The sequence below is a fragment of the Petromyzon marinus genome, chromosome 37 (genome assembly GCF_048934315.1).
Source record: "Petromyzon marinus isolate PM22_M1 ecotype Great Lakes invasive population chromosome 37, UKy_Petmar_22M1.pri1.0, whole genome shotgun sequence".
NCBI lineage: Eukaryota > Metazoa > Chordata > Hyperoartia > Petromyzontiformes > Petromyzontidae > Petromyzon > Petromyzon marinus.
This window is the reverse complement of record NC_133703.1, coordinates 19,103,817-19,126,559: the sequence shown is the minus strand read 5'-3', so window position 1 is coordinate 19,126,559 and position 22,743 is coordinate 19,103,817. Positions and strand designations below refer to the sequence as shown.

Sequence of the window (22,743 nt, the reverse complement as noted above, 5' to 3'; positions counted from 1 at the left end):
GTGTCAGGCTCCGTGCAACCAATCAATGCTGGTGAACTCCACAGATATTTATTGGCAAGGTCCCCCCCATCATAAGAGGCAATTGTATTGCACGTTGAACTTCTTTAGTACCGTACGTAGGCAACCGCGCTAATCAGAGGCGCGGGGGGGGGGGGGGGAGGAAAGTAAACACAAAAAGCAGTTATCAAGAAACGAGTTTTTCAATGTAGATGAAAAAGTGCGATCTAAATTTGAAGTGAAATCAGAAGCAGCTGTGTGACATCACCTTCCAGAAGCGTGCTCTCTGACACGAGGTGATTCACTGCTTTCTGCCACTCCTCTTTAGAGACGTGTGCATTGTTGTGATGTGTCGATAATTGTGCGAATGCAATATTGTGGGGGTGGGGGGGGGGGATGTAAAGTTATTTTATGGCCCAAGATCACTTCATTGAAATCGGAACTCTCCCAGACAATTCGTTTGTAAATAAGATATGAATGGAGTGAGCGATGTTGCACTTTATAACAAATTCAACAACACGCAATGAGGATGGGGCATTGCCTGAAACATCGCCTGCGGTGTTGTTCCTGACGAATGTGTGCTGAGTTTGTGTTATTAATTATTAATTGTGCCTGTACACCACTACAGCAGCATCACCGAACGATTCGGTTTGATGTGCTGGTGCAAGTGAGCGAGCGAGTGAATGAATGAGTGATTGAGCGAGCGAGTCAGTGAATGAATGATCGAGCGAGCGAGTGAATGAGTGATTGAGCGAGCGAGTCAGTGAATGAGTGATTGAGCGAGTGAGTGAATGAGTGATTGAGCGATCGAGTGAGTGAGTGAATGAGTGATTGAGCGAGCGAGTGAGTGAATGAGTGATTGAGCGAGCGAGTCAGTTAATAAGTGATTGAGCGAGCGAGTGAGTGGATGAGTGATTGAGCGAGTAAGAGGATGAGTGATTGAGCGAGTGAATGAATGAGTGATTGAGCAAGCGAGTCAGTGAATGAGTGATTGAGCGAGTGAGTGAGTGAATAAGTGATTGAGAAAATGTAATGGCTGGGCGGGTGGCTGAGTAGGTGAGCGAGCGAGCAAGAGTGAGTGAGTGAGTTAATTAGTGAATTAAGTTGTAGCTGAGTGAATGAGTGAAATGATGGGTGAGTGAATGAGTCGATGTAGTGGGTGATTTTGTGGCTGAGTGAGCGGGCGAGCGAGTGATTGGATGATGATGTAACTGAGTGAATGAGTGAAACACGTTACGGGTGAGTGAATGAGTCGGTGAAGTGGGTGATGTTGTGGCTGAGAGAGTAAATCAAATCAGTTTGGCGTGCGAGTCAGCGAGCGAGTGAGTGAATGATACTATAGCTGAGTGAATGAGTGCATACGTTACGGGTGGGTGAGTGAGTCAGTGAAGTGGGTGGTATTGTGGCCGGGTGAGTGGGTGAGTGAGTAGGTGAGTCAGTGATGTTGTGGCTAAGAGAGTACATCAGTTAACGGGCAAGTGAGCGCATGATACTGTGGCTGAGTTGAATGAGTGAAAATGTGTCGGGTGGGTGAGTGAGTCAGTGAAGTAGGTGGTGTTGTGGCCGCGTGAGTGAGTCCGTGATGTTGTGGCTTGCTTGCTGGCTGGCTGGGTGGTTGAGTGAGTGAGTGACTTTGCTCGTCAAATTCTGACCCCCCACAGACGATCATGGAGCAATACAATCCGTGCTTGAGAAATTTCGTGGCCATGGGCAAGTGCTACGAGAAGGCCCTGTCAGGTCAGTGTGTGTGTGTGTGTACACAACACGTGCCACACAGCACGTGTACAGGATACACACACAACACAGACAAAGATCCCCCGTATAGCCTTAACAGGCTGCAGGGGCCGGTGCCGTTAGCGAGTGGCACCTATGACGGCTGGCACGGCACCACACTCACTGCCCTTGTCTCCCGAGTGGCGACGTTTACACACCGCACCGGGACCTCATTTGAGGCTGAGTCGACCTAGGCGAGGTCCAGGACCGGTTCGGATAATCGCCACCGGGGTTGGTGGTGGCCGTGGTCGGGAAGCGACCTCGGCTCGCCGCGCTACGTCGCCACCGCTCCCCGCAAGGTTGCTCGCGAACGCAGGCACATCCAGGGTGCACGCACCAGCTCAGCTCGGCGCAATCGCCAGTGAACATCGTGCGGCCCTTACGAAAGGAAAATGTTGAGTTAGGCCACGATTCAGCGAACGGCGCCTTCTTCACAGCACGCAAAATGAAGGAGGCCCACCGCCCGAAACGTCGCCTGCTATTTATATGTTTTGTCGGCTACTTTTTGGGGCCACGCGGTGGCACTTGCGAATGTATCGAGGCTGTTTGGATATCAGCTGTCATAATGATTTCATAACAAAGCCAACACCCCGCCCCTGGTTTTAACTTACACACATGTGTTGGGGGGAGCGGTGGTGTAGCGGTTAGCGCTACGCTGCGCTATGAACCTGGCGACCCGGGTTCGATTCCCGCTCACGGCCAACACCTGTGGCGATTATCTGAACCCGTACTGGGCCTCCCCTAGTTCGACTTAGCCTCAAATGAGTACCTGGTGCGATGTGTTAAACGTCGCCACTGCGGAGACAAAGGCGGTCGGGCGTGGTGCTGGCCACCCACCCCCTCGTGTACCGTTCCGGCCTTCATAGGTGCTTGCTCACAGCACTTGCCCCTACAGTCTGTTAAGGCTATACGGGGGGATCTTTGTCTTTGTTGGGGTGGGGGCGACAACACTGCACAGCCGCCTTTGTCTCTCTCCGCCGCTCACCGAGTGTCTCCGTGCCGCCGCTCTGCAGGAGTCACCCACGCTGCCAAGGGATACTTCGACGCACTGGTCAAGCTGGGAGAGATCGCGAGCGAGAGCCAGGCGTCCAGGGAGCTCGGTGCGTACGTGGCGGGGCGGGGCGGGGGGATTGGTGGGCACGGACCCCCCTCCCCCGAGAGCGAATTATTGTGAGGCCTGAGTGATCGCTGGAGGTATGGGTGGACTAATGGGGGGCCGAGTGGATCACTGGGAAGGGAGGGGTGGGGATGAGTGGATATCTGGGGGGGGCTGAGTGGATCACTGGGGGGGGGGGGGGGGCTGAGTGGATCACTGGGAAGGGAGGGCTGGGGATGAGTGGATCACTGGGGGGCTGAGTAGATCACTGGGAAGGGAGGGCTGGGGATGAGTGGATATCTGGGGGGGCTGAGTGGATCACTGGGAAGGGAGGGCTGGGGATGAGTGGATCACTGGGGGGCTGAGTGGATCACTGGGAAGGGAGGGGTGGGGATGAGTGGATATCTGGGGGGGCTGAGTGGATCACTGGGAATGGAGGGCTGGGGATAAGTGGATCACTGGGGGGCTGAGTGGATGATTGCAGGGGCCACACACCCTTTACAGTAAACCAGCGGGTGGCACAGACCCTCTTGAATGTACCCTAGTTGTTAATACTAACACACGTACAGTCGTTCATCGATCCACTGCTGGATAAAAACCCTCCGATACGCCGTGTCGGTCGGAAGGGCCGTTTGACCATACTTCACCACCCTGGTCAGTGCGGGAGGTTTTGTTTTTTTGGCGGGTGGCCAGAAACCGACTCGGATATCGCTCGCCGCTTTTTTGCCGTTCGTCGCGGCGGCGAGGAATGAAAACTCCAGGGCTTTGGGTTTATCGCGCACTGCGCTAACCACGGCGCCACCGCTCCATGCCCAACGGTTGACGATCGGGGCTTTACTTCCGCATTATCGGCCCGGGTGGCTCGAAGCGACCGTGCGAGCCGCTCGTAGCCGGAAGGCCGCGAGTTCCAATCCGGGTTATTTGAGGCAGGGTTGGCTCAGCCCATCATCCCACCAGCTTTCGGGGGGGGTCGATAAAACACGGACCGGTTAGTTGGGCAGAGATCGACAGCCAGTTGTCCACCGACTCTGCAGGGCCGTCGACAGGGCATCAGCACCGTGGTGAGCCGGGAAGTCAACTTGACTTTGTCACCTAAACTCGGGACGTATGGTTGGACTTCTTTCGCACCGTACGTAGCCAACCGTGCTAATCGGAGGTGTGGGGGAAGGGCCACCGCCCCATCACTGAATTAGCCCAGCGTTTTGTCGGGATATCACTGCAACGCGAGTGTTTGGGGTTGCATGGCCACAATGGCACCACCACTTGAATATGGATCTCTGTATCTATACGGGACTATATGATTCCCCGTATATATCTCCGAGTATGAATCTCTACGTATGTTGAATTTCTTTCGCATCAATGACGCTAATCGGAGGGGCGGGAGGGCGGGGAGGACAATGATCTAAGTGCTGAAAAGCAGTTCTACAGAAATTCGTTTTCAATTTGGATTGAAAAGTGCACAGTGGCTTCACTAATATCGGATAGAAGAGTGTTTTTTTTTTTCCAGACGGCCGTCGTCTTTGTGCGATGGTTAGCCTCCCCTGTCCCAAGGCCAAGCCTGTCCCTCCCTGGGCCCTGGCCGGCCTTGTGTTCAACGGAACTCCTTTCCCACCGCGACAAAATTAAATATAAATAGCAACGAACGCCTGGGTTGATATTTTTACCAAAAAGGAAACCGCTCCCTCTCGCACCGAAATGCACCACCAAGATCGACCGCGTTGTGCAGCTCTCTCGAAGTGAACAAGTAACGTGCACTTGAGCACACGGTGGGGTCCACTGTCGTTGTATCCTTGCGCGTGGCGGCGATGTGGCTCAGGCGCTCGATGTCGCCAATTGTCGCGGTCTGCTGCTGCTGCTGTTGGCCTACGACGAGAGGGCTTCAGTAGAGAGAGAGAGAGATAGTTCGTGTCGTGTCGCTGTTCCTCCTGCGCAGACCGCAGTGGCTTTACTTTGTGGGTCCATATGCCTCTGGGTTGCATGGCCACAGTCGCACTGCTGTGGCTCGTCTTGGTCGTAACTCTAAGTATTTCTAGGACTCTCTGTGTATGTATAGATGTGTCTCTCTGTGGCTCTTCATGTGTCTATATGTATCCCTATGGGTCTATCTATCTCCATGTATCTTCATCTTCTTGCGTATGGCAATCTGGCTCAGGTGCTCGATGTCGCCAATGTCGAGGGGTCCTGCTGCTATTGCTGTTGGCCACTACGGGAGGGCTTCAGCAGAGAGTTCGTGTCGTGTCGCTGCTCCTCTTTGCTTCATCCGATGCAGGAGCCCAGAGCACAGTGGGTTTGCTGTGTGCGGTCCATGGTTAGGGTTGCATGGCTACACTGGGACGACTGTGGCTTGTCTTTAATTGAACTCGGATGAGTCTCTGTGGGTCTCCACGCGTCGCTGCGGGTCTTTGCGAGTCTGGGATTGAGCACGGTTGGATAATCGGAGGTGACCTTGACTACAGTTGCCGAGCAGACAGGACACCTGGGGACCGCAGAACGCCCATCGGCCAGTTACAAACGGCGCTGTCCAAGTTGTTGTTTCCGTGCGCTCCCTCTGAAAGTTTCCGTTCCGCCGTGTTTGCCAGCGCCCTCATTCGGGGCTCGAGACCCCGAGCATCATCGCACGCCTACGACCAGGACTTTAACATCCCTCCCTCCTCGAAAACAACATTGCAACCATTAACCGCATCAGAGCATCATCACCGGGACGATAATGTGCACATCTCTTTCATAAATGGATTAAAAACTAAACTCCTGAAGAGACAAAGACGCCCGGGCGTAGTGGTGGTGGTGGTGGCCGGCCACCTCTTTGTGTGTCGTGTGCAGCGCGCTCTCTGCTACGCCAACAACGCGAGGATCGCGATGATACATTAACTATTTAACATTGTTTTTATTTTACCAGGTAAGGTCCACTGAGCTCTGTAGCTCTTCGTTAGAAGCGACCTGGCCATCACAATTGAGAGCTCAACGAAGTTGGCTTATCATCACGCGGAAAGTTGCAGCGGCCAAACACTCTGAACGCACGACGTCGATTCCAAATGTGGAGGGCGAACACCGGGGGACCCAGAGAAAAATCCACGCAACCACGGGGAGACACCGCAAACTTTTAAAAAATTACAGGAGTCAAGGGTCGGGATCGATCCTGAGATGGACGCCTGCGGGCAAAATAAAACTGGGGAGGCCAAAACCCACCTGGCGAAGAACCGCCACGGCAGAGCTTGGCAAGAAAAACCTCTCATGGGGAGCGGCAGAGCATGCAGCCAAGGGCAGGAAAAGATTATGTCCCATAGGGGATGAAGGGTCGAGCTCGAACCCACGACCTCCTTCTTGATTTGAAGCTTTCGTGTCTGCAGGAATCCAAACTATTTTGGTTCTTTCGGTAAAGTCACGTAGGTAGAAAAATAAAATTAAAAATACATATCACGACGTTTCGATCGCAACACAAGCGGTCGTCCTCAGGCGAAAAAAATCCAGCAGTGGAACTGCTGAACCAGCGAGAGACCTGTTACAACAACCAACAACTTCCTGTATACCAAGGGAGGTAGTTAACATATCCTAGCCACCGTGGCGCCCCGCGAGCCACTGCACTGTGATTGTGACCATGCAACCAAGCCATGGACCGTACAGTAAACCCATATAAGCACATGGATATACGTAGACACTCGGACCCATAGAGATGCATAGAGACCCGTAGAGATGCATTAAAGACAAGCCACGGTAGTGCGATTGTGGCCACGCTATGGACTGCACGGTAAACCCACTGTGGTCTGAGCTCTATCGGCGAAGGAAGAGAACAGCAAAACGACACGAACTCTCCCCTTGAAGCCCCCCTCATCGTGGCCAGCAGCAGACCTAGACATTGGTGGCATCGAGCTCCTAAGCCACATTGCCGTGCGCAAGAGGGCAAACATAGAGACGCATAGCCGCAGAGACGCGCAGCTGCACAGAGAGAGACACACAGAGATAGGTACAGACACACGGAGACACACGGAGACACATCGAGATGCAGAGACCCCCATATGTCCACAGAGATACCTTAAAGACGAGCCACAGTGCGACCGCGGCCATACTGGAAGATAGCGTCATTGGCAATCATTCATCCTCGAAATCCTCCCAAACGAATCGTCCGATCACCTCCGTGACCGCCCCCTCTCGCTGCCATCGTCATTGTCCGTTAACGTTGAGGCACCACCCTACCAGTTTAGGGATTTCGCGAGCAATATCGTCCATAATAGGGGGGGGGGTTGTTGTGGGTTAGATCGCATAAATATAAATGTGTCGTTCCTATTACCGTGACGTTTTGCTGGTAATCACAAGCGGCCTCATCAATAATAATGCATTTTATTTATATGTCGCTCTTCCCACGTTCAAAGAACCGAACAGTAAAAAGTATTAAATATGAAACATGCTGAAAATAGAACGATTGCATGAAAAAAAACAATAGCATATGTATAAAACATAAGGGGCAGCATTGAGAGCATTCAAGGGACAGAATATGCTCGGTGGGGGAGAGTACAGGAGGGCATTCAAGCCAAATTGTAAGACCGTTTGAACAGTTTTTAATTGAGATTTGAAGGCGGAGATTTACTCAGCGGATCTGATCTCAATGGGCAGTGTGTTCCATAGCCTCGGGGCAACTGATGAGAGGGCCCTCCAATCACCCATAGAGCGGAGGCTGGTGGGAGGCACAACGAGTTTATGGGTTTGAAGCTCCCGTGACTGCAGGGATCCATAACTCTTTGGTTCTTTCGGTAAAGTCACGTAGGTATATTTTATTTTATACCTACGTGATTTTTACCGAAAGAACCAATGAGTATAGAGTTTATGGGTGTCAGAGGATCATCAGGCGACAGTCAGATTTGTGGACATAATCCTCCTCCTGTTTCGGTCTTAAACGCCAACCTCTCTTGAACGCAAGCCGAGCGAGATCCGGGCCACGCTAAAAAGTCACCTCGCTTTTGCCGCCTCTTTCACTTTTTTTGGGGTCGTGCCCGGGTTTTCGCGGTTTCGCCTTAAAATGGCCTCTCGCCTTGGCATTTAAATTTGAAGGAACAAAAAAAAAATCCTTCCATGATTTAAGATAGATTTCCCTTCTCCCTGTGCGGTGAGCGAAACCCGGCGCGAGCCGCCGTTATATTTCTGCGCCGCTTGAGCGATGCACGACGCGGTCGGGCGGGCGGGCGGTGTCGTCATCGTCGTAGTTTTCTTCGGTTGAGTTCGCAACTCGGCGTCCGCAACGTTGCAAGTTACACGCCGGTCTTCAATTTCTTCTGCGAGCTCCTCCGCGGGTCATTCTTGTAAAGCGGCTTACGGCCGGACGTCTCTCGCGCCACGTAAACAATTTACGAGCGATCGAACGGAGCTACACGGGCGCCCATAGAAAGATGCGTAGAGACACGTGGGTTGAAAATTCATTTCTTTAGAACGGCCTTTTTTTCTTTAGTTTATTGTCCTTCCCCCGAACCTGCCGATTAGCACGGTCGGCTACGTCGGGTGCGAAATAAATGAAACACAGATACACGGAGATACATACTCGGAGATATATTGAGACTCCTAAAGACCCATGGCAGATATAGAGACCCATGTCCGAGTGAAAATAAAGACACAACCACAATCATGATTTATTTTCCCGCGATTCACAACCCCGGTCAAGAAATCTTGCGGGGTGGTGGTGCGTCAAAAAATCAGCTCCCGTGATGTCGAAGCAGTCGGGAGACGAAAGTCAGTTCAAATTTAGATTTCAGAACTGTTTTATTTGGACCGGTGTGTTGTGCTGCACCGATGTAGTGCCAATACGTCCATATAGCAAACCAAGGCCGTAATTATAATATATATTGGGGGGAGGATATTTGAATATTGGGGGGGGACACATCCCCCCCAATATTCAAATATCCTCAAAATGTCCCCCCCCCCAATATATTGCTTTTAAAAAAAATTGCTATGCTATGTAAATAAAAATAACAATTTGCTAAACCTTGGCCACAATTCTGGACTTATATAAATCAAGGCATAGATTTCTGTTTATATGATTGTGGTTATGGTTGTACTTTATTAATCCCTAATCTCTGCCATTACATACAATGAAACAGGAAATGGTCAAAAAGTTTAAACAGAGCAATGTAACACAGTAACACTATTAGACATTATTGTAAAAATTTGATAAAAAGTCCATCCCATATGTTAGTAAATTTTTTAAAATATTTTAGATATTTTTATGGGTTGGGACCCCCAGACCCCCTGGAGGAGTTGGTCCCCCCCAATGTTGACTCCATGGCTACGGCCTTGTAGCAAACCCGCTATGTTCTGCGCTCCTTCGACGGAGGAGGAACAGATAGACGACAGAACTCTCTCTTTCTCTCTGTTAAAGCCCTCTCGGCGTGGTCAGCATCTCCTGAATCCTATCGCCGCTGCTGCTGCTACTGCCATCGTAGCACAATGGCCAGGTCCCTGTATGGGATCCGCGGTTTTAGGATCCCGTTGTCGTCGTAACAATCTGCGAGAAATCCCCGGCACAAGCGTCTCACACGCGACTTTCGCTGAACATTAAAGGGGGGGGGGGGGTGATACTGCCGCTTTCGAGATCGGCGTCAGATCTCTCTTCAGCGGCACCCGGGTCGCGCAGTTTCCGACATTTTTATCTGGATTTGCCGGGATATGATGCGCAGTACAGCAAGTGGGTTAGCCTCCGTCTGCAATGAGCGGTTTGAGTGTTAACCCCCCCCCACCTCCCAACCGCGCATGCGTGGGTTCTCTCCAGGGACTCGGGGTTTCCTTCCCCCCCCCCCCCACGCCTTAGATGCAGTTGGTCAAACTCTCCAAATATAGGACCGCAGAGCTTGGGGGGGATTTTTATTTTTGGCGCCGGTTCTTGACTGCCTCCCCCTATTTTGTCCGTCGTTCTCCCTCGTGCCGCAGAGTCTGTTCAGTTTCCCCCTTTCCCTTTTGAGTAGAGAACCGCGCGCGTTGCAATTTTCTAAATGACAACTATCATCATCATCATCATTTTTGCGGCGTTCCCGTTCCGCCCTTGTCAAGGGTGTTAGTAAGCAAGGACTTGTCCCTTGCTTTTTACTCGACGCGTGTGCGGCGATGGCGCAGCCATCGATCGAGGGTCGAATTCGAACCGCGTGGTGTGATCGGCATCGTGCTCGCTGAAGGTGTTGATGCCTTCAGGGAAGTCTGGACTGTATACGCAATTGCGCACAATTCTGTGAGTCACTTATAACCGCTATGCCGTTACTTATTGCCAATTATGGACTCGGTCTCTTATCCTATCATCTCAAACAGTCCCTGGCACGTAATAATATGCTACACAGTGGCAGTGGGGGTCGCAAAATGCCGATTTATTACTAATAAACCCCAATGATCCGATGGAAATTAGGGATTTGGATCGGATCATTGGGGTGGCATATGCCTCCCCCCCACTGCCAGTGGGTCCCGAGCATGCGCGCGGCTCTCCGTATTTCTGCGCGCACTCTCGCGAGGTTTTTCGTTTGTTCGTTCGTTGTGCAAACGATTCAAAGTTTCGCTCTCTCTTTCGTTCTACAGACAGTCGGTCGCCCCGCCGAATCGAGCCCTTTTGGGTTTTACTTCGACGCACAATCAGTGCCCCCCCCCTTCTCTCTCCCCCCCCCCCCGGGGTGCTGTGCCGGACACCGCAGTGAAACAGCGCGTTCTATGTATATTAAAATTGGATAATTACTATTTATACACATCCTTCCTTATTAAGGCCACGGCGCTGTTTTATTTTTGACGAACGCGTTGAGTTTAGTTTTTAACTTGCTCTGCTGCTATGAGTGTAACTCTTGATAGGCAACTCGTTTAAAAAAAAAACAGAAATAAAATGGTCATCTGAAATAACTCGTTGACGAAAAAAAAGTACAGTTCTCATCAGGCCCCACGGTGTAAACGAGTGAATGATTATTGTTTTGTTTATTAAGTTTCTTATGAACATTTTCTTGAGGCAGCTGGCCGGGATTGGGCAAAAACTTCGTCCACCTTTCATGCAGCCTCTGACCTCCCCTCTCTATCTGCTTCAGAGAAGGGCCATTACCCAATAAGTCACCGCCTGAATCTGTTCGCAAGGTGGGGGTGTGGCAGCGACTCCACCGAGGCCCCCCCTCCCACACGGCCCTGTGCTCCGCCAGCGGCGTCAACCCTGGCTCCCAGATCGCCGGTGTCTCTCCTCGGCCAGGCGCACCATCCCCACCCCACCCCCCCTGGGTCCTTTTGCCTGGAGGACGTCCTTCGAACGTCACACACAGAGTGTTGCTATTGACAGATGTGTTTTAGTTGACGACAATGATGATGGTGATATTTACAACGTGACACATTTTGCAGACAAGTCGACAGCTCAGAGGCGCGCCGGGCCAAGCTCGGGGATTCTCGAAAGCCCTGAGCCAACACACATCGCGAGAGGCCTTTGAGATGTTCCTTGACAGAAGAAGGCAGAGTGCGTGTGATGTTGCGGATATGCAAAGGCATTAGAGAGTCCCACACCGGGGGGGCGTCAGCAGAGGACCCACGTGAGGCTGTAACAGTGTAGTGTATAGTGTAGTGTATAGTGTATAATGTAGTGTATAGTGTAGTGTCGTGTATAGTGTAGTGTAGTGTATAGTAGTGTCGTGTATAGTGTAGTGTATAGTGTATAATGTAGTGTATAGTGTAGTGTCGTGTATAGTGTAGTGTATAGTAGTGTCGTGTATAGTGTAGTGTATAGTGTAGTGTATAGTGTATAATGTAGTGTATAGTGTAGTGTCGTGTATAGTGTAGTGTGTAGTGTATAGTGTATAATGTAGTGTATAGTGTAGTGTCGTGTATAGCGTAGTATATAGTAATGTATAGTATTAGCAGTGTATAGTGTAGTGTATAGTATAGTGTATTGTAGTGTATAGTAGTGTAGTGTATAGTTTAGTGTATAGTAGTGTGGTATATAGTAGTGTATAGTCTAGTGTATAATAGTGTAGTGTATTGTAGTGTATAGTAGTGCAGTGTATAATAGTGTAGTGTATAGTGTAGTATATAGCTGTGTATAGTAGTGTAGTGTATAGTGTAGTGTATAGCAGTGTATAGTGTAGTGTATAGTAGTGTATCGTCTAGTGTATAGTAGTGTAGTGTATAGTGAAGTGTATTGCAGTGTATACTGACGTAAGGCTGTAACAGTTCGAGGCCTTTAGTGTCCGAAACAGATGTTCGAGTGACGCTGCTGCTGTATATTTGGAGTCTGCAGTGTCTCTCTCTCCCTCCCTCTCTCCCCGTGGTCGCGTGGATTTGCTCCGGGGCCTCCGGTTTTTCTCTCCACATTCAGAATCAACATCACGCGTTCAGAGTATTTGGCCGTGATAAATTCCCAAGTGACGGCAGGCCCGCTTCGTTGGGCTATCATTTGTGATGGCCAGGTCGCTTCTGAAAAACACCTACATAGCTGAGTGGACCTTGCCTGGTAAAATAAAAATTGTTTAGTTCAAGTTTCGTCATTCTCTCGAAAACACAGCCCCCACTAGAGGTAGCTCTAGAGAGCCCCCCCCCCCACCCTCTCGTGGCTACCTAGGCCTACTCTTCCACGGTGGCCGGGGTTTAACCAGGATGGTTGCGGGTTTTACCGTGAGTGTCAGGTGCCAGGCGGCAGGTGTGGTGGTGATGGGGAGTTGTTGTTGTTGTTGTTCTTGGTTGTGCTTTTCTACCACCGCCAACGCAGCAGCAGCGGCGGCAGTGGTGGCGGCGTCACCAAATAATTCCCTTGACTTCAAAAATCGCTCCGCACGCGATTACATTATTTGAGCATTTTGGAAGTTTCCGTTTGTCAAACCGCGCCCCCACCCCCCCAAAAAAAGTATCAATGCTCATTTGCAATGCGTGTCACTCACTAAAAAAAATAAACGAATCCCACACACACATAATATACCAGTGTGCGGCACGCGGTTTTAAACACTTTACGGTAGGAGGCCAGAGAAGTTGTTGATCGCCAGGGTCACGTGTGGTGGGCCACAGCATGGGTAACTCGCAGCGTCTTAGAAGATTAGGGACCGCCACCGCCGCTTTGGAGACCAAAGCCGCGCGCATTGCTCAGTCAGCACTGGCTCCCTTATCGACAACCGCGCAGCGTTTGCTGCATTGGAGTCCGACGCGGCGACACCGATGCCAGCTCTGGGCACGAATCCATTGCTGCCGCCACCAGGAAACGCGCACGGTCGATTCCGCAACCATCCTGGTTAAACCCCGGCCACCGTGGAAGAGTAGGCCTAGGTAGCCACGAGAGGGTGGGGGGGGGGGGCTCTCTAGAGCTACCTCTAGTGGGGGCTGTGTTTTCGAGAGAATGACGAAACTTGAACTAAACAATTTTTATTTTACCAGGCAAGGCCCACTCAGCTATGTAGGTGTTTTTCAGAAGCGACCTGGCCATCACAAATGATAGCCCAACGAAGCGGGCCTGCCGTCACTTGGGAATTTATCGCGGCCAAATACTCTGAACGCGTGATGTGGATTCTGAATGTGGAGGGAAAAACCGGAGGCCCCGGAGAAAATCCACGCGACCACGGGGAGAGAGGGAGGGAGGGAGAGAGAGACACTGCAGAATCCAAATATACAGCAGCAGGCATCGTCAGGGTCGGGATGAAGCCCACGACCTCTTGTATTCCAGGCGAGGTAGTCACCAATTCACCGCCGCGGTCCTGAAGGCATGATGGTGTGGCCCCTGAAGCCAGTAGTTCAGGCTCTTTATTGTCAGCGTCCATCTTACTGATCCGTACGCAATGATGGGTCATCGTCCACTGATTGAAAACTTTTTTTTCCGCCCGGCACGTGTGTATGTGAGTCTATGTTGAACTTCTTTCCCACCGTACGTAGCCACCCGCGCTAATCGGAGGTGCGGGGAAAGGACAACAAACTAAACACAAAACGCAGTTTCGAAGAAATTACCTTTCAATCTACATTACTTTAAAGCGCATGCCTCCATTGGTTTTCCAAATTTTGGAAGGAAGAGCATTCCAGACGGCCCGCAGAAGCGCACCTGAAAGTGCGCGATGCGACGACCACCGTCTCTGCTCGACTGGTTAGCCGAAAAGCCGCTTCCGTGAGGGTGGCCGTTTGAGTTCGCGTGATGATGTTTAAATGCTCCTTTGACGAGATCGGCGGGGTGTTGCGGCTCCGCTTGTTGCAGGCGCTCTGCGTGTAAGCGAGCGAGACCCTTTGACGTCTTCGTTCGGCAAACGGGAAGCCAACGTGGCTCGGCGAGTAAAGATGGCACGTTGCGAATCTTCGTTTTTTTTCGCACGGCTGCTCATGTAGATGCAGAGCGAGGACGATTTGTGGCTCGGACATTGCGTCGCTATGGATTGTAAGATCTGTTCTGGATGGCCACAGTCGCACCGCTACTGGAGAGGGTTCCCCCCCCCTCCCCCCCCCCCCCCCCATTTGTGCATCAGGGTATCCCGCATCTTCTTCCGCCGTGGTTTGTGCGGTGGATACGTTCAAGGATGGAACCATTCGCAGCCTCATGGGAGATCAAATCCAGAGGGTCTCCTGCGTTGGGTCCTGTCAATGAAGTGCAATGCATGGGTTGTTGGGCTCAGTAAGCGGTGGGCTCGGGCAGGGCTCACCGCGGGCCAGACGGGACGATGAATGATGGGTGAGAGCCGTGACGGAATTTAAGCTAGAGGTCCAAGTGGGGGGAGCACTCCCCAGAGTACGACCGACCACGAAGATTGGTGGGAGGGGGGGGGGCGATCACATCCGTTGGTGGTGGCACCGTGTCCGCGGCATTTGAGATTCCACGTTACTATGACGGGGAGCGAAAAGGAAGGGGTTAAATCCGGGCTGGGTTAGGTGATTAGCGGCGGATTTAACGCCACCGCCATGTGCCTTGCCGTGGTTCTGGTGTGTGGGTTTCACGTCGCTCAATTGGTTCGGGCAGCCAACTGATGCACGAGGGGGGGGGGGGGTATTGCCCTCCACTGCGATAGGGGGCAGGGGGCGGGGGCGCGTTTGTTAGAGTCCTCGACAAATTGCGGTACGTCCCAGTGGTGTAGTGACTACATTATCAGTGGTGTAGTGACTACATTATCAGTGGTGTAGTGACTACATTATCAGTGGTGTAGTGACTACATTATCAGTGGCGTAGTAACTATATTATCAGTGGCGTAGTAACTACATTATCAGTGGTGTAGTGACTACATTATCAGTGGTGTAGTTACTACATTATCAGTGGCGTAGTAACTACATTATCAGTGGTGTAGTAACTACATTATCAGTGGCGTAGTAACTACATTATCAGTGGTGTAGTAACTACATTATCAGTGGTGTAGTGACTACATTATCAGTGGTGTAGTGACTACATTATCAGTGGCGTAGTGACTACATTATCAGTGGTGTAGTAACTACATTATCAGTGGTGTAGTAACTACATTATCAGTGACGTAGTAACTACATTATCAGTGGTGTAATAACTACATTATCAGTGGTGTAGTGACTACATTATCAGTGGTGTAGTGACTACATTATCAGTGGCGTAGTGACTACATTATCAGTGGTGTAGTAACTACATTATCAGTGGTGTAGTAACTACATTATCAGTGGCGTAGTAACTACATTATCAGTGGTGTAGTAACTACATTATCAGTGGTGTAGTAACTACATTATCAGTGGTGTAGTGACTACATTATCAGTGGCGTAGTGACTACATTATCAGTGGTGTAGTAACTACATTATCAGTGGTGTAGTAACTACATTATCAGTGACGTAGTAACTACATCATCAGTGACATAGTAACTACATCATCAGTGACGTAGTGACTACATTATCAGTGGTGTAGTAACTAGATTATCAGTGGCGTAGTGACTACATTATCAGTGGCGTAGTGACTACATTATCAGTGGTGTAGTGACTACATTATCAGTGGTGTAGTGACTACATTATCAGTGGCGTAGTAACTACATTATCAGTGGTGTAGTAACTACATTATCAGTGGTGTAGTAACTACATTATCAGTGGTGTAGTAACTACATTATCAGTGGTGTAGTAACTACATTATCAGTGGTGTAGTAACTACATTATCAGTGGCGTAGTAACTACATTATCAGTGGCGTAGTGACTACATTACCGGTGGTGTAGTAACTACATTATCAGTGGCGTAGTGACTACATTATCAGTGGCGTAGTGACTACATTACCAGTGGTGTAGTAACTACATTATCAGTGGTGTAGTAACTACATTATCAGTGGCGTAGTAACTACATTATCAGTGATGTACTAATAACGTTATCAGTGGTGTAGTAACTACATTATCAGTGGCATAGTAAACTACATTATCAGTGGCGTAGTGACTACATTATCAGTGGTGTAGTAACTACATTATCAGTGGCGTAGTAACTACATTATCAGTGGTGTAGTAACTACATCATCAGTGACGTAGTGACTACATTATCAGTGGTGTAGTAACTACACTATAAGTGGTGTAGTGACTACATTATCAGTGGCATAGTAACTACATTATCAGTGGTGTAGTGACTACATTATCAGTGGCGTAGTAACTACATTATCAGTGGCGTAGTAACTACATTATCAGTGGCGTAGTGACTACATTATCAGTGGCGTAGTGACTACATTACCAGTGGTGTAGTAACTACATTATCAGTGGTGTAGTAACTACATTATCAGTGGCGTAGTAACTACATTATCAGTGATGTACTAACAACGTTATCAGTGGTGTAGTAACTACATTATCAGTGGCGTAGTAACTACATTATCAGTGGCGTAGTGACTACATTATCAGTGGCGTAGTGACTACATTACCAGTGGTGTAGTAACTACATCATCAGTGGCTTAGTGACTACATTATCAGTGGCGTAGTAACTACATTATCAGTGGTGTAGTAACTACATTATCAGTGGCGTAGTAACTACATTATCAGTGGCGTAGTGACTACATTATCAGTGGTGTAGTAACTACATTACCAGTGGTGTAGTAACTACATTATCAGTGGCGTAGTAACTACATTATCAGTGGTGTAGTAACTACATTATCAGTGGCGTAGTAACTACATTATCAGTGATGTACTAACAACGTTATCAGTGGTGTATTAACTACATTATCAGTGGCATAGTAAACTACATTATCAGCTCGGTAAGGAGGGGCCCCCATAATTGTGATTTGTCTCGCACGGTTTGCACCGAGGCTATTATCAATCACGGCTCCTCTTGCCTAATCACATCATTCCTCCAGGTGCTTGTCAAGGGGGGCCCCAACTCGTCGCTTTGGAGTGGGGGGGGGGGGGGCGGGAGGCTAAGGCACCTTCTGCCCCCCCCCCCACCCCCCCCCCCACCGCTCGTTACGCTGCTGGTACAGAACTCGGAATATCGTCCGGAGTGCCACCAACCCCTGCCCGCGTGCTTCCGCTGCCATCGATCCAGTCCTGGCCCTCCCTCTCTTCGCGGGCTTCCTACGGAGTTCACTAGAGTGGAGTTTGAACATCCTCCTCCTTCTGACCCATACGGCTCTCAACAAAATCTCTTGACCCCATCCTCCCCCCCATCATCAGCATCCCCACTAGCCGAGGCCGCCCATCCCCACCGCTGGTGTGGTCCTCCCTCGACCGTGACTCCTCGGCACGTTGGGGGGTGGAGGGGGGTGGAGGGGGGTGCCGTGTTTATCGATACGATACCAATTTTCTGGGTCTCAAGAAGCTATGTTTTATCTGACCAGGTACGCTCCATCTGAGCTATGTAGCTCTTCTTACAGCTCGCGACCTGGCCATTGCTATTTTATAGCTCAACCTAGCGACGTATTGCCACGTGGAAAGTTATTGAAGCAGCCAACTACTCTAAAACACATAGAGATCCATAGAGACCCATAGACTAAACGATGTCGTTTACCAGGTAAGGCCCACTGAGCTATGTAGCCCTTCTTTCGGAAGCAACCTGGCCATCACTATAGTTGATGGCTCCACCAAGTGGCGAGTCGCCACGTGGAACGTTACAGCAGCAGATAAATACTCAGTACTGAGGCCAGTCTGCAGTGAGAGTCCTGTAGAGCGAGTACTGTAGAGCGAGTACCACAGTGAGAGTACTCTAGAGCGAGTACTACAGTGAGAGTACTACAGTGAGAGTACTACAGTGAGAGTACTACAGTGAGAGTACTCTAGAGTGAGTACTACAGTTAAAGTACTACAGTGAGAGTACTCTAGAGTACTACAGTGAGAGTACTGCAGTGAGAGTACTACAGTGAGAGTACTACAGTGAGAGTACTACAGTGAGAGTACTCTAGAGTACTACAGTGAGAGTACTACAGTGAGAGTACTACAGTGAGAGTACTACAGTTAAAGTACTACAGTGAAAGTACTACAGTGAGAGTACTACAGTGAGAGTACTACAGTGAAAGTACTACAGTGAGAGTACTACAGTGAGAGTACTACAGTGAGAGTACTCTAGAGTGAGTACTACAGTGAAAGTACTACAGTGAGAGTACTCTAGAGTGAGTACTACAGTGAAAGTACTACAGTGAGAGTACTACAGTGAGAGTACTTTGCAGACCGAGTGAGCTTATCTGGCGCGGGGAACTCTGGGCGCAGTTGGGGAGAGGAGATAACGCGGCGGTGGGCAGCTTGGGCAGCAGATAAGGAAAGCCAGTCCGAAGTGGTGATGGTATCGATGGTGATGGTGGGCAACGGTGGTGATGGCGGTGGTGTTGTTGCTCGTGGTGGTGGTGGTGATGGGGGTCGGTGGCGATGGTGATTCGTTTTTGGTGGTGATGGTGGTGGTGATGTTGCTGGATGACGTTGGTGAGATGGGGTTGGTATCGATGGCGATGGGTTTTGGTGATGGTGGTGTTGTTGTTGCGAGTGGTGGTTGGTTGGTGGTGGTGGTGAGATGGGGTTGGTAGCGACGGTGATTCGTTTCTGGTGGTGATGGTGGTGATGTTGTTGCTAGTGGTGTTTGGTGGTGGTGGTGGTGAGATAGGGTTGGTAGCGACGGTGATTCGTTTCTGGTGGTGATGGTGGTGATGTTGTTGCTAGTGGTGTTTGGTGGTGGTGACGGTGGTGTTCGAAGCCAGAGTTCTTCATTGCAAGGCGCAGAGGGCCACCAGTGGCCCCTGATGGCCTTTAGTGCCGTCCCTGACATGCGAACCCCGACACTACACACAGAGTAAAAACACCCCACACCCCACTCATCATCATCGTGCCGCTGTCAAACCCCACAATGGTTTAAAATGGTGTGGCGACAGCCCGCGGCACCGATGATGTCTTAATTATCGGCGAAAGTGGGATGATGTCTTATCGTCGCCTGCCCCTCCACCTCCCACCTCTCTGAAACGAGTGAAGAACGCCGACCAAGATCGAGAAGTACCTCCGTCTCCGCCGTGTTCACGTGGTAACGAACCGGCAGTATTTGTTTTTTTACCAGGAGCAGCCCTGCCATGGACGCGAACCGCGGAATTCTATACACACAAGGGGCAAGCGGCCGCGATGCCCCCCACCCCAAAACAAACATCTCTTGGCAAATCCTCTGGCAATCTGGTTCAGCGGCTCGACGCCGTTACATCGGAAACACTGTTTTGTTTAGGACTGCGGGAATCCGATGAGCTGCGAAGCTCTTTGTTTTGTTTCTTCACAGATGCCCGGTCGGGTTAGGGTCAGCAAGCTACAACAACAAACAATACAACAATGAAGGCGCACAGACTGAGAATGTTTGCTCTAAGGCCCATTGTTTGCATTGCGTGGCCACAAGCGCACTGCGCTTGATTTACAGCTATTTCAACAACAATGATTTAATAATAAGGGTTTTTCCCCTTTGTTTTCCTAGCAACAAAACTGAAACCGTTTAACAAGGATTCATGTCTGCATTAAATGCAAACAAAAAACATACTATACTAATATATGCATTGTCCTTGAAACTGATTGGTCCACACCAGACATGAATCCTTGTAAAAAGGTTTCAGTTTTGTTGCCAGAAAAAAGGGGGAAAACCCTATTATTACATTTTGGTACTGGCAAAGGAGGTCTAATGGTGAACAATGTTTTAGTTGACCAGGTAAGGGGCCCACTGAGCTAGGGAGGAATTTTCCAGAAGCGACCTCGCTGTCGCAAATGATACCTCGACGAAGCGGGCTTATCATCATCATCATCGTGTCGAAACTGATAGTAGCAGACAAATACTTGAAACGCGTGGTGGTGATGTTGATTCTAAATGTGTGTGGGGGGGATGGGGAGAGACACGCAAACTCCAAATATACAGCAGGCGTCGTGGTCGGGATCGAACCCACGAACTCCTGTATACTCGCTACGTACATTCTTTGATGTATGCCTGTATCTCAATGGGTCTGCGTGTTTCCCTGAGTCTCTGTGTACCTCTATTGGTCTCTACAATGTGCATACAGTGAGGGAAAAAAATATTTGATTCCCTGCTGATTTTGTACGTTTGCCCACTGACAAAGAAATGATCAGTCTATAATTTTAATGGTAGGTTTGGTTTATTTGAACAGTGAGAGACGGAATCACAACAAAAAAATCCAGAAAAACGCTTTTCAAAAATGTTATAAATTGATTTGCATTTTAATGAGGGAAATAAGTATTTGACCCCTCTGCAAAACATGACTTAGTACTTAGTGGTAAAACCCTTCTTGGCAATCATAGAGGTCAGACGTTTTTTGTAGTTGGTCACCAGGTTTGCACACATCTCAGGAGGGATTTTGTCCCACTCCTCTTTGCAGATCTTCTCCAAGTCATTAAGGTTTCGAGGCTGACGTTTGGCAACTCGAACCTTCAGCTCCCTCCACAGATTTTCTATAGGATTAAGGTCTGGAGAATGGCTAGGCCTCTCCAGGACCTTAATGTGCTTCTTCTTGAGTCACTTCTTTGTTGCCTTGGCCTGTGTTTTGGGTCATTGTCATGCTGGAATACTCATCCACGACCCATTTTCAATGCCCTGGCTGAGGGAAGGAGGTTCTCACCCAAGATGTGTTGGTACATGGCCCCGTTCATCGTCCCTTTGATGCGGTGAAGTTGTCCTGTCCCCTTAGCAGAAAAACACCCCAAAAGCATAATGTTTCCACCTCCATGTTTGACGGTGGGGATGGTGTTCTTGGGGTCATAGGCAGCATTCCTCCTTTTCCAAACACGGCGAGTTGAGTTGATGCCAAAGAGCTCCATTTTGGTCTCATCTGACCACAACACTTTCACCCAGTTGTCCTCTGAATCATTCAGATGTTCATTGGCAAACTTTCTTGAGCAGGGGGGCCTTGCGGGCGCTGCAGGATTTCAGTCCTTCACGGCGTAGTGTGTTACCAATTGTTTTCTTGGTGACTATGGTCCCAGCTGCCTTGAGATCATTGACAAGATCCTCCCGTGTAGTTCTGGGCTGATTCCTCACCGTTCTCATGATCATTGCAACTCCACGAGGTGAGATCTTGCATGGAGCCCCAGGCCGAGGGAGATTGACAGTTCTTTTGTGTTTCTTCCATTTGCGAATAATCGCACCGACTGTTGTCACCTTCTCACCAAGCTGCTTGGCAATGGTCTTGTAGCCCATTCCAGCCTTGTGTAGGTCTACAATCTTGTCCCTGACATCCTTGAAGAGCTCTTTGGTGTTTGCCATGGTGGAGAGTTTGGAATCTGATTGATTGATTGCTTCTGTGGACAGGTGTCTTTTATACATGTAACAAGCTGAGATTAGGAGCACTCCCTTTAAAAGACACCTGGGAGCCAGAAATCTTTCTGATTGAGAGGGGGTCAAATACTTATTTCCTTCATTAAAATGCAAATCAATTAATACAATTTTTGACATGCGTTTTTCTGGATTTTTTTGTTGTTATTCTGTCTCTCACTGTTCAAATAAACCTACCATTAAAATTATAGACTGAGCATTTCTTTGTCAGTGGGCAAACGTACAAAATCAGCAGGGGATCAAATACTTTTTTACCCTCACTGTACGTATCCATATGGTGTATACTAATGCATACATAGAGATGCAGATACTCTTTGTACGACCCTGTCTTCTACTTATTGCGAATGCCAGCTGCGTTATGTTCAGCAGATAGAATTCTCCTGCTGCTGGCCACGACGAGAGGGCTTTTGGAGTTCCTCCCGTTGGTTCTGCATATGGTCCATATAACAACCATGAATGTCCTCGTTATTATTATTAGCTCGCGCGCGACTGGTGATGTTTGTTTGATTTTGTGTTCTGTGCTCGCAGGAAGCTGCCAGTTTTTTTTGTTTCGGGGGGGGGGGGTGGGAGTTTTATCGCCCGCGTTCTTACGCGAATTCATTTCCTGAGTTTCGAGAGCGTTGCTCAGAAACGCATTCAAATCCCCGCCGCAAAAAAATATATAACCCCACCACACCCGATCTACTCACTACGTGGTCGCCTCCCCCTCCCCCCACACATTGCCTGGGGGGGTGGGCGTGTGGGGGCCCAGAAGCTAGGAATTCTTCGTTACTCTGACGGGGCTGGAAGAGGCGACAGTTTGGGTTGAGCAGGGTCGGGGCGGGTGAATTCGCGCTTAAAGGTTGTTAGTGTTTTTTTAAATCTCACAACTATCGAATTATCGACACAACAGAAATTCCCAAGATATTCGTCATGTCTATAATAGGCGACGTTTCGGGCTGCGGCCCATTTCTGGATTTTCCCCGCACCAACAGCGTTTGTTATTGGCCGTGTTGGGTTGTTAACTGCGCTGATGCGCCACTGACAAACGCAGCAGCAGCAGCCTCACCCAAATCGTTTTGCTTAATCACAATTATACAGAGTGTGAGTGGAAATATGCAGATCCTGGTTCCCAGCACCATCAATCACAAATATCCTCACCACCATTATCATCAATCACTAATATCCTCACCACCACCACCGCCATCGTCGTCATGGCTAATATTCCCATTGGTGCTAACAGCACTTGCCC

General features: G+C 49.6%; 1 protein-coding gene across 2 annotated transcripts in view; it reads left to right on the top strand.

The window, feature by feature from the left end:
- Positions 1–22,743, top strand: part of LOC116949528 (BAR/IMD domain-containing adapter protein 2-like) — a 56,344-nt gene that overhangs the window by 10,468 nt on the left and 23,133 nt on the right. For both annotated transcript variants that reach the window (XM_076072401.1, XM_076072402.1), the window contains exons 3-4: positions 1,659–1,734; positions 2,784–2,870. In XM_076072401.1, the coding sequence (XP_075928516.1) occupies positions 1,659–1,734; positions 2,784–2,870 (163 nt within the window). The remainder of the gene's footprint in view (positions 1–1,658; positions 1,735–2,783; positions 2,871–22,743) is intronic.